We start from the raw sequence: 12041 nt of genomic DNA, 5'->3' as shown, positions 1-12041 counted from the left end.
ACGGGAGATGACAAGTGCCTGGATTAGGACCTGTGCCGCTTCCTGTGTAAGGCAGGGTCGTACTCTCCGAATGTTGTAGAGCATGAACCTACAGGATCGGGTCACTGCCTTGATGTTAGCGGAGAACAACAGGGTGTTGTCCAGGGTCACGCCAAGGCTCTTCGTACTCTGGGAGGAGGACACAACGGAGTTGTCAACCGTGATGGCGAGATCATGGAACGGGCAGTCCTTCCCCGGGAGGAAGAGCAGCTCCGTCTTGCCGAGATTCAGCTTGAGGTGGTGATCCGTCATCCACACTGATATGTCTGCCAGACATGCAGAGATGCAATTCGCCACCTGGTTATCAGAAGGGGGAAAGGAGAAGATTAGTTGTGTGTCGTCTGCGTAGCAATGATAGGAGAGGCCATGTGAGGATATGACAGAGCCAAGTGACTTGGTGTATAGAGAGAATAGGAGAGGGCCTAGAACTGAGCCCTGGGGGACACCAGTGGTGAGAGCACATGGTGCGGAGACAGATTCTCGCCACGCCACTTGGTAGGAGTGACCGGTCAGGTAGGACGCAATCCAAGAGTGAGCCGCGCCGGAGATGCCCAACTCGGAGAGGGTGGAGAGGAGGATCTGATGGTTCACAGTATCAAAGGCAGCAGACAGGTCTAAAAGGACAAGAGCAGAGGAGAGAGAGTTAGCTTTAGCAGTGCGGAGAGCCTCCGTGACACAAAGAAGAGCAGTCTCAGTTGAATGACCAGTCTTGAAACCTGACTGGTTTGGATCAAGAAGGTCATTCTGAGAGAGATAGCAAGAGAGTTGGCTAAAGACGGCACGCTCAAGAGTTTTGGAGAGAAAAGAAAGAAGGGATACTGGTCTGTAGTTGTTGACATCGGAGGGATCGAGTGTTGGTTTTTTGAGAAGGGGTGCAACTCTCGCTCTCTTGAAGACGGAAGGGACATAGCCAGCGGTCAAGGATGAGTTGATGAGCGAGGTGAGGTAAGGGAGAAGGTCACCGGATATGGTCTGGAAAAGAGAGGAGGGGATAGGGTCAAGCGGGCAGGTTGTTGGGCGGCCGGCCGTCACAAGTCACAAGATTTCATCTGGAGAGAGAGGGGAGAAAGAAGTCAAAGCATAGGGTAGGGCAGTGTGAGCAGGACCAGCAGTGTCATTTGACTTAACAAACGAGGATCGGATGTCGTCAACCTTCTTTTTCAAAATGGTTGACGAAGTCATCCACAGAGAGGGAGGAGGGGGGGAGGAGGATTCAGCAGGGAGGAGAAGGTGGCAAAGAGCTTCCTAGGGTTAGAGGCAGATGCTTGGAATTTAGAGTGGTAGAAAGTGGCTTTAGCAGCAGAAACAGATGAAGAAAATGTAGAGAGGAGGGAGTGAAAAGATGCCAGGTCCGCAGGGAGTCTAGTTTTCCTCCATTTCCGCTCGGCTGCCCGGAGCCCTGTTCTGTGCGCTCGCAATGAGTCGTCAAGCCACGGAGCAGGAGGGGAGGACCGAGCCGGCCGGGAGGATAGGGGACATTGAGAGTCAAAAGATGCAGAAAGGGAGGAGAGGAGGGTTGAGGAGGCAGAATCAGGAGATTGGAGGGAGAAGGATTGAGCAGAGGGAAGAGATGATAGGATGGAAGAGGAGAGAGTAGTGGGAGAGAGAGAGCGAAGGTTGCGACCGCGCATTACCATCTGAGTAGGGGCAGAGTGGGTAGTGTTTAGCACCAATACTCGGCCACAACAAACCACCAGTGTGTCAACACGCCAAGCAGATCATTCGTGTCCGTGTCTACCTTAGTCCCTGTCCAAGTAACTGGGAGTGGAGTCGTGCGTCGCATACATGTTTTTAAGTAAGGAAGGTGTAAAAAGGCATCCTTAACCCTATCAGTCCCGAGACTCCAGCTCTCATTTATCTGACTTTCATTTATCTGCATGTCCAGCTCTTTTATTTAGCTTCACAATGAAGTGTTTTACCATTTTATTTTCAGGACAACCAGGGCTACAAGTAGAACACAAAACAATTTGACATAAATGGTTGCATTCATTAGTTGTACTGACAAATGTAAATTAAGAAAATAAGGTCTGCCAAAGCGAAACCCTGATAGAAATTAATTTATATAAATGCTGTAAGTAAAGAAATTGTTTGCTCACTGGGAAATGAATATCCAACTAGTCAATTGACAACTGTTTGGAGCTTATTACAGTATTCTAGACACTATTTCCTGGGATTTCCTGTGATCTTCTATGTAGAAGAACCCCTTACCTTCTAACGACTCTTGTGTAGCTTGTGAGCAACATGTGAAAACATTTTACACGTGCGTGTTCGTGAGAGTCTCAGCTTTTCATAGATAGCTTTTAATAGTTTGTAGCTCAAACTATTCGCACTCTACAGACGTCCCTTCGGGATACGCCCTTGTCTCACAAACACCGCTCTAGCTCAGGCCCCGTTATTCACACAGACTAATGGTTGATATCTATGGATGCAGAAGAAATAGACTAATCCAATGGTATATAAACGCACCGGCGTTACAGTGGGACTCATTGGTTAACAAAGGCTCCCTAATCTCTCTTGACAGCTGCAGCTATAGGACCTAATTTGAAAGATCAGGTTTGAGGCGACATGAAATGATCAACGTCAGCTAGCAGGCAGGCAGCTCTCATGGCAAAATAAAAACTATTTGATCCTCTCTCTCGCTCCCCCCTCCCCCTCAATCCCCTCCTCTGTCTCATGACACATAAAATATTGACACTTTTCCAGAAACAATTGCAGCTGAATAGGTGCTCGAGACTGGTCCCCTGCTGGGGGGGCGTAAGGTAGGCCTGCGGGCGTAAGGGGAGAGAACAGCCCTACTTTCCACTGATATTTAGCAGTCAAACAGCGCTGTGGTGGGCTAAAGCCTCTATCTCATGTATATAAATTGGTCAAGTTGTTATGGATGAAAGGCCTGTTCTTCTAATGTAAATCTAATCTCTAAAGTGGAGCTCTACAGTGAATCATCGGAGTTGCTTCCATAGTGATTGCCCCCTGGCTACTGTGTCTAGGTGGGACCCATGGGTAATGAGCCATCCTCACTATGACACACACTGTCTGCTGCTGACCACTATGCTACAGCCACACACACACGGCCAATAGGCTGTCCTCTGCCAAAGTCGTCGAAAAAAACACTTTGAACTGATCCTCACCCCCCAGCCATGGTCTGCCATGGTTGGAACATGTACAGACATGGATTTTGTTTGATCCAAACACATTTCTAGACTCTTGTCAATGTTAGCATCCGTCAATGTTTACTCTGTATGGCCAGATGTACTGCATGAGGGTTTTTATGTTTACTTGTTAGTATTTATAGTTTATTCTACGGATCTTTGTTGAGTTAAGTGTCTCTGTCTCCTCTTCCAGGTCTGGAGTTTGCCTACTCAGCTGCCCCCAGGTCCATGCAGAGTGCCATCATGGGGCTGTTCTTCTTCTTCTCTGGGATAGGCTCCTTCGTGGGCTCCGGCCTACTGGCCATAGTGTCCCTCAAGGGGATTGGCTGGATGTCCTCCCACAAGGATTTTGGTAAGAGAGCGCAAACATACAGCCAATACAAGTTCTTAAGGTAGGTTATTGAGTAGGTCATTACTCATATTATAGGAGGTGGACAGGCTCTTCAGAGAGAAGCAATGTGAGTGAGAATGATGGTGCATTTTATCGACTCAGCCTGCATAAAGATCTGTATACGGACTCTAGGGAAACCTGTCGGCGCAATGGGCCTTAAACATGGGCTCTGAAAACTGCCATCAACACACTGGTCATTGATCTTTATGAACACAGTTTTCCAGGGATGAGGAAAGCTATGATACTATGCTCCACTCATGCACAATGTCTTGCGTTTTTATAGATGTTACTGTAAAATTGTTGTGACAAAACATCATCAGTGTGACAAATTACTGTTGTCTTCGTATAGCAGAACACAGTATTGACACTGATTACCTAAGCAGTATTTAGTCTCACAACAACAAACAGAAATGTATTTCCTGGGGGGACGCGTCACAAGAACTTTCATGTCTCGTCCTGATTTTTAAATCCACTTAAGGGGTTTGAAAATGAGTTGCTCCGAAGAAGAAAAAATGACCCTGGTGTAATTCTCTTGTTTTAAGTGTTTCCCGTAGTAAATAGAGATGTCAGACTAACAACAAAAGGTTTGTGTAAATCTGTCGTAGTGCTTGAATAAATAGCGTGGCGCTGGCAGCAGATGGATGTGTTCCCTAGTGAGAGGAGCCTCCCATCCCAAATGCACTTTCCTTTCCTAAGATCACACTGTAAATTGTTTACCCACAAACACCTAATAGCTCATTAATACAGTGTGCCGACAGGTTGGGAGGTATTTTTGATGATGTTAGCACTTGAAGATGCTTGGCACGGCTTCATAAATCCATCCCTCGCCTCGCCCGAGGAGCTGTTTGTTTAGTAAGCATCATTTGATTGTTAAATGAGACCCCAGTTTGCCTGCAAGCCTTCTTTCTCTCGCTCTCTCTTCTTTTTGAAAAAGTTATTTAAAGAGAGACTGAACATCGTAAGGCAGGCGAACAAACAGAATAAACATCCAGGTGGCCAAAGCTTTATCCTCAAAGCCTGTTAGAGATCAGTTTGCTGTTTTGTCTTTTCCCACTTACTTTGCTGGGCTTTACCTGTCTCTATCCCCCCCCCCCACCCCCGTGACTCAGTGCACTTATTTACATGGCTGAGGGCTGTGTGATGCGGAGACGGAGCGAAGTGGAGTGAAGCATGGATTAAACAGGAGCTTGTGAGCTGAGTAGAGGGGTGCATGCTTGGGGACAGACACACAGTATTAATCACAGGCTGGGGGCCTGATTAAACAGCCCCCTCCTCTTAAGTAAAGCTGCCCCTGGGGCACACCAGAGAGCTGGCACAGCTAGCTAGCTACCTCCTTGGCATGCTGGAGGCTACTGCTCACCTCTGTTACACTACACCACCTCCTCTCTTCTAATCCACACAAACTAGCAGCAGACATGCACAGGTAGAGAAGCAAAGTTAGGTACAAAAATAGAGACCAGAAATCTGTCCAAATGTAAAAGCATATGCCTTTGGTAACTAGTATTTGTGTTATGTTTTCGACTTGGTGACGCCACATCTTACTGGTCATTATCACATTCCTTTATGTGGTCCTAGAAAAGGCAGCCATCTTGTCTCCTCTGACGGAGACTGCAATGTGCTCCGTTAACCCCACGGTTAAAGTCAATGAAAGGTCAACCTCTTCTGCCTCATGAGTTTGCTTGTACACATAAATATGGTTTATTCTGCTGAAACGGGTGCTCCTTTGAGTTATTGGCCAATGTATTCATACACCATTGACTTTCAGGAACACAGAGCTTGATGCTCTGAGTATGTAGCTGCAGTCACAGACCAGGAAATGGCCTTTTATTTTCATTGTACCGTGTTCAAGTCCTGACTGATCCAGGATCAGATATCAGGGGATTTTGGACATTCAAAGTTTGGGTTGAGACCCTCATATCCTGCTCACGGACCATTGGGTGATGCTTAGTGAAATGTCAGTGTTTTAATGGGGGGCAAAGGTTCCAGAAAAGGAAGAAATGCTCAGAGAGCTATTCATCTTTCAAGAACTCTTCTTGAGATTAGAGCTATCAGGTATTCTTGATAATATGTATGTGGACACCTACTTGTCAAACATTTTATTCCGAAATCATGGGCAGTAAATATGGAGTTGTTCCCCCCCTTTGCTGCTATAACAGCCTCCTCTCTTCTGGGAAGGCTTTCCACTAGATTTTGGAACATTGCTACGGGGACTTGCTTCCATTCAGCTACGAGCATTAGTGAGGTCGGGCACTGATGTTGGGCGATTAGGCCTGGCTCTCAGTCGGCGTTCCAATTCATCCCAAAGGTGTTCGATGGGGTTGAGGTCAGGGCTCTGTGCAGGCCAGTCAAGTTCTTCCACACCGATCTCGACAAACCATATTATTATTATTATTATTATTATTATTATTATTATTATTATTATTATATTTTTAAATACTTTTTACCCCTTTTTCGCCTCAATTTCATGATATCCAATTGGTAGTTACAGTCTTGTCCCATCGCTGCAACTCCCGTACAGACTCGGGAGAGGTGAAGGTCGAGAGCCATGCATCTTCCGAAACATGACCCTGCCAAGCTGCGCTGCTTCTTGACACAATGCTCGCTTAACCTGGAAGCCAGCCGCACCAATGTGTTGGAGGAACACCGTACAACTGGTGACCGTGTCAGCATGCATGCGCCCGGCTTGCCACAGGAGTCGCTAGAGCGCGATGGGACAAGGACATCCCGGCCGGCCAAACCCTCCCCTAACCCGGACGATGCTGGGCCAATTGTGTGTCGCCTCATGGGTCTCCCGGTCGCGGCCGGCTGCGACACAGCCCTGGATCAAACCCGGATCTGTAGTGACGCCTCATGCACTGCAGTGCCTTAGACCGCTGCGCCACACGGGAGACCTGACAAACCATTTCTGTATGGATCTCGCTTTTGTACACAGGGGCATTGTCATGCTGAAACAGGAAAGGGCCTTCCCCAAACTGTTGCCACAAAGTTGGAAGCACAATATCGTCTAGAATGTCATTGTATGCTGTAGCGTAAACATTTCCCTTCACTAGAACTAAGGGGCCTAGCCCGAACCATGAAAAACAGCCCCAGACCATTATTCCTCTTCCACCACATTTTATTGTTGGCACTATGCATTCGGCGGGTAGCGTTCTCCAGGCATCCGCCAAACCCAGATTTGTCCGTTGGACTGCCAGATGGAGATTCATCACTCCAGATAACGCATTTCCACTGCTCCAGAGTCCAATGGCGGCGACCTTTACACCACTCCAGCCAACGCTTGGCATTGCGCATGGTGAGCTTAGGCTTGTGTGCGGCTGCTCGGCCATGGAAACCCATTTCATGAAGCTCCTGACAAACAGTTATTTTGCTTCCAGAGGCAGTTTGGAACTCGGTAGTGAGTGTTGCAACCGAGGACAGACAACTTTTATGCGCTACGCGCTTCAGCACTCGGCGGTCCCGTTCTGTGAGCTTGTGTGGTCTACCACTTCGCGGCTGAGCCGTTGTTGCTTCTAGATGTTTTCACTTCACAATAACAGCACTTACAGTTGACCAGGGCAGCTCTAGCAGGTCAGAAATGTGATAAACTGACTTGTTGGAAAGGTGGCATCTTATGACGGTGCCACGTTGAAAGTCACTGAGCTTTTCATTACGGGCCATTCTACTGCCAATGTTTGTCTACGGAGATTGCATGGCTCTGTGCTCGATTTTATACACCTGTCAGTGGCTGAAATTGCCGAATACACTAATTTGAAGGGGTGTCCACATACTTTTAGTGTAAGTGTATATACTATAGCAAAATGTTTCCTTTTAGAATGGAAATAAAATCTATATGAGATGTAATTTTTATTTTATTTTATGCTGTAAATGCCATCTGATCAACTCTCAATACAGTGAGGGAAAAAAGTATTTGATCCCCTGCTGATTTTGTACTTTTGCCCACTGACAAAGACATGATCAGTCTATAATTCTAATGGTAGGTTTATTTGAATAGTGAGAGACAGAATAACAACAACAAAATCCAGAAAAACGCATGTCAAAAATGTTATAAATTGATTTGCATTTAATGAGGGAAATAAGTATTTGACCCCTCTGCAAAACATGCCTTAGTACTTAGTGGCAAAACCCTTGTTGGCAATCACAGAGGTCAGATGTTTCTTGTAGTTGGCCACCAGGTTTGCACACATCTCAGGAGGGATTTTGTCCCACTCCTCTTTGCAGATCTTCTCCAAGTCATTAAGGTTTCGAGGCTGACGTTTGGCATCTCGAACCTTCAGCTCCCTCCACAGATTTTCTATGGGATTATTGTCATGCTGGAATACCCATCCACGACCCATTTTCAATGCCCTGGCTGAGGGAAGGAGGTTCTCACCCAAGATTTGACGGTACATGGCCCCGTCCATCGTCCCTTTGATGCTGTGAAGTTGTCCTGTCCCTTTAGCAGAAAAACTCCCCCAAAGCATAATGTTTCCACCTCCATGTTTGACGGTGCGGATGGTGTTCTTGGGGTCATAGGCAGCATTCCTCCTCCTCCAAACACGGCGAGTTGAGTTGATGCCAAAGAGCTCGATTTTGGTCTCATCTGACCACAACACTTTCACCCAGTTCTCCTCTGAATCATTCAGATGTTCATTGGCAAACTTCAGACAGCCCTGTATATGTGCTTTCTTGAGCAGGGGGACCTTGCTGGCGCTGCAGGATTTCAGTCCTTCACAGCGTAGTGTGTTACCAATTGTTTTCTTGGTGACTATGGTCCCAGCTGCCTTGAGATCATTGACAAGATCCTCCTGTGTAGTTCGGGCTGATTCCTCACCGTTCTCATGATCAATGCAACTCCACGAGGTGAGATCTTGCATGGAGCCCCAGGCCGACGGAGATTGACAGTTATTTTGTGTTTCTTCCATTTGCGAATAATCGCACCAACTGTTGTCACCTTCTCACCAAGCTGCTTGGTGATGGTCTTGTAGCCCATTCCAGCCTTGTGTAGGTCTACAATCTTGTCCCTGACATCCTTGGAGAGCTCTTTGGTCTTTGCCATGGTGGAGAGTTTGGAATCTGATTGATTGATTGCTTCTGTGGACAGCTGTCTTTTTATATAGGTAACAAGCTGAGATTAGGAGCACTCCCTTTAAGAGTGTGCTCCTAATCTCAGCTCGTTACCTGTATAAAAGACACCTGGGAGCCAGAAATCTTTCTGATTGAGAGGGGGTCAAATACTTATTTCCCTCATTTAAAATGCAAATCAATTTATAACATTTTTGACATGCGTTTTTCTGGATGTTTTTGTTGTTATTCTGTCTCTCACTGTTCAAATAAACCTACCATTACAATTATAAACGGATCATTTCTTTGTCAGTGGGCAAACGTACAAAATCAGCAGGGGATCAAATACTTTTTTCCCTCACTGTAACTACAAATCTAAGAACTGGCCATAGTCTCCCTCAATGGAGAAGCCTGTCCCTCAAATAACAGAAGCCTGTTATTTCCTTTAATGGTGTCAGAGTTCAGTATAGTGATTTCTCCATATAGATAAGCTAATAATGGTATTGATAGATACAATTATCAATGTATTTACAATTACCGGTACTCATGATTGATCTACTGAATCCATTTACTCTAGTCAAATCAGAAGTTTTACAACACAAGGAAGAGAAGTCTGACAGAATATGTTCAGGCATAGTTGAAAACATAAAAACCTGCATTGATCCCCTTCATTAAATTCATTTTGTACCAGAAAATGGGATTGAATGCCTTGAAGTGTGAAACTGTTGGGACATTGCATTGAGAGCTTAAATGTATTGATCAATTTCAAAAACCTTAAATTGATATTGACATGATCCATCTCTGCACAACATGACTTGCTCCAATACAGTACCACAGCACAGCCATACAGTGGCATGGTTATTGCCACATACTGTGGGCAGGAAGGAGGGAAGCAGACTAATGAAAATTAGGAAAGTTCCATTACAAAAATGTAAACCTTGCATAATTTTTCAAACGCACCCCATAAACTCGTTTTCCGCTAATCAGTCGTCCCCTGATATTCCTCCGGAGCCAGTTATATTACTTATTCTCCAGGGATGTTTATTGAATCTATAAAACACTACACAATTAAGGTCAATGAACAGGGTGCTCTTTCCCCTCAACATGTATTTATTCAGCTGCAGTTGTGCCTTGGCCTCTCTCAGTCCCCTTAAAGCCATCACCCCTGTTTAATTAAGGCTGTGCTTGCAGACTCTCTGAGTGTTAGCTATCGATTTGAAATACTAGCAGTAGACTCTCTGCCGGCATACCCATACCCCCTGTGCTAGCCTACTGTGCAAATTGTTTTATTCCCTATGAATTATTCAACATTACGTCGGAATCTATTATTTTGGTATTTTACTAACATTTTAAACATGTCCAAGCTTGAGTGAGCACCAACGAAAAAGGTCTGAAATGGAAAAACTTTTAGTGTTTGGCTCCTCCATGCTATTTCTACACTGATACACTGGTGGAGCTTTACCTATTGTAGAATTACAAAATGACTGTCGCCAATCTAATCAGGAGAGAAATTCCCTGGCCTTTTGAAAGTAAGATGAAATGTTTTCAATTAGTGAAATTACATTCACATAGATGGGCAGCGCTGTTGAATCGTATGCAATCTCTAACGACCTGGTTTAAGGTCCAATGCAGCTGTTTTTATCTCAATATCAAATAATTTCTACATAACAATTAAGTTGTTTTCAATTAAAATGGTCAAAAATAAACAAATAGTTTCTTAGCCAAGAGCAATTTCTCAAGCAAGAATTTTGCTATGACTATTTGGAGTGGTCTGAGTGTGGAGCGGAAATTGGCAGAGAGATTTGGAACGCTCTCTTTCTTATTGGTCTATTTACTAATGACTAAATGTCACCATGGAAGGCCAAAACTCCCTCCCACCAAAACAGGGTGAAATTTCACACTGTCTTTTCAAACAACTCTTACACTAAAAGGGCATTATCATAATGTTCACAATTTCACAGTATCATTCCAACCTCGGTGTGGATATATATATACTGTGCTATGAAAAAGTATTTGCCCCCTTTCTAATTTTCTCTACTTTTGCATATTTGTGATACTGAATGTTATCAGATCTTCAACCAAAACCTAATATTAGATAAAGGGAACTTAAGTGAACAAATAACACAACAATTACCGTATTTTCCGCACTATAAGGCGCACCGGAGTATAAGCCGCAGCAGCTAAATTGAATGATATTGAATGATGTGTACATATATAAGCCGCACTGGACTATAAGCCGCAGGTGTTTTAATGTTTAATTACCATATGTAAGGGTTCGTGCACAGAGGGGATTGTCGGGAAAGAGATGGCTGCTTGAGGAAGCTCCCATTTATTAACATTTCAACAAACAAGTTGCATATTTGCATAACGTATTCAAGTGTTACCATTTAGTGCAATAGTAGCTACAGAACATATACTGTGCTGTGTAAACTGTACTGTATCACATAGCGTTTCAGACACACAAACTTTTCAACTTTCAAACTTAAACGGTGCGCTCCCAGCGCTTTATACCGGCAGTGATCTACAGCAGTGGTTTTCAACCAGTGGTCCTTGAGGGAGTGCTAGGGGTTCCCCAGCAAAATTAGTTAATAGCGTCACAATCATTTAACCACTTAACTTTGGTTATTTTTGAAAAACCTTGAAAAAGTGTGCACATCTTTGAATATTTATCTACATTATAGCCTACAGTAGTACCATAACAAAAAACAAAGCTTACAGCGCTTGACGAGGCAATATCAATGGCTAAATTAAATGTGTTTTTTTGAAAGTGCAAAATAAAGTGCCTGTAACACGACAGTAAGCGCGTAAGCCTAAAGTTGCAGCAACACGGCTGCTTAAAATATACGGTAATCAGCCTACCAGAAAAGTCATTAATCCTCGTCTTCATCTTTTAGGCTAAGGTGCAGTACACGGCTGTAACCAGAAAAGTCAAGTCATTAATCCTCATCTCCGTCTTCTTCCTGCGTACTAAAACCACCAAAGTCCTCATCTTCAGTGTCGGAAACGAAGAGGCTCAGGGTGGCTTCGTCAGCCACTCTCCTCTCTCCTTCGTTGTCGCTCTCAAAACCAACGAACTCCTCTTCGTCACTGTCGGAATCGAACAGCCTATGAAGGGCCTCAGCTGTGGCGGCGTCCTCCTCTTCATCACGCAGCAGTCCAGCCTTTCGGAACCCGTTAATGATCGTGGATGTTTTGACAGCCAGATTGACTGCCTTTAACTTAAAAGCTGCATCATATGCATTTCTACGTTTGTTTTCCATAATGAGGGTTTGTGCATGAAAACTTTCCTTTGCACAAACTGTCTCGCTCTCGTAATGTCTGTCTGTCTTGCTCTCGTTCTGTCTCTCGTTCTGTCTCTCGTACCACTCTCGGTTCCACTTTTACTTTTGCGCGCTACCTGTCTCACTCTTTTCCGGCCTCCA

General features: G+C 44.8%; 1 protein-coding gene across 1 annotated transcript in view; it reads left to right on the top strand.

Moving 5' to 3' along the window:
- LOC121584782 (solute carrier family 15 member 4) overlaps positions 1 to 12041 on the top strand; it is a 63157-nt gene that overhangs the window by 46239 nt on the left and 4877 nt on the right. The window contains exon 8 of the mRNA XM_041900893.2: positions 3382 to 3540. Coding sequence (XP_041756827.1) covers positions 3382 to 3540 — 159 coding nt within the window. The remainder of the gene's footprint in view (positions 1 to 3381; positions 3541 to 12041) is intronic.

The sequence above is a fragment of the Coregonus clupeaformis genome, chromosome 16 (assembly GCF_020615455.1).
Source record: "Coregonus clupeaformis isolate EN_2021a chromosome 16, ASM2061545v1, whole genome shotgun sequence".
In the NCBI taxonomy this organism is placed as follows: Eukaryota; Metazoa; Chordata; class Actinopteri; order Salmoniformes; family Salmonidae; genus Coregonus; species Coregonus clupeaformis.
This window is presented reverse-complemented; position numbering and strand designations above follow the sequence as displayed.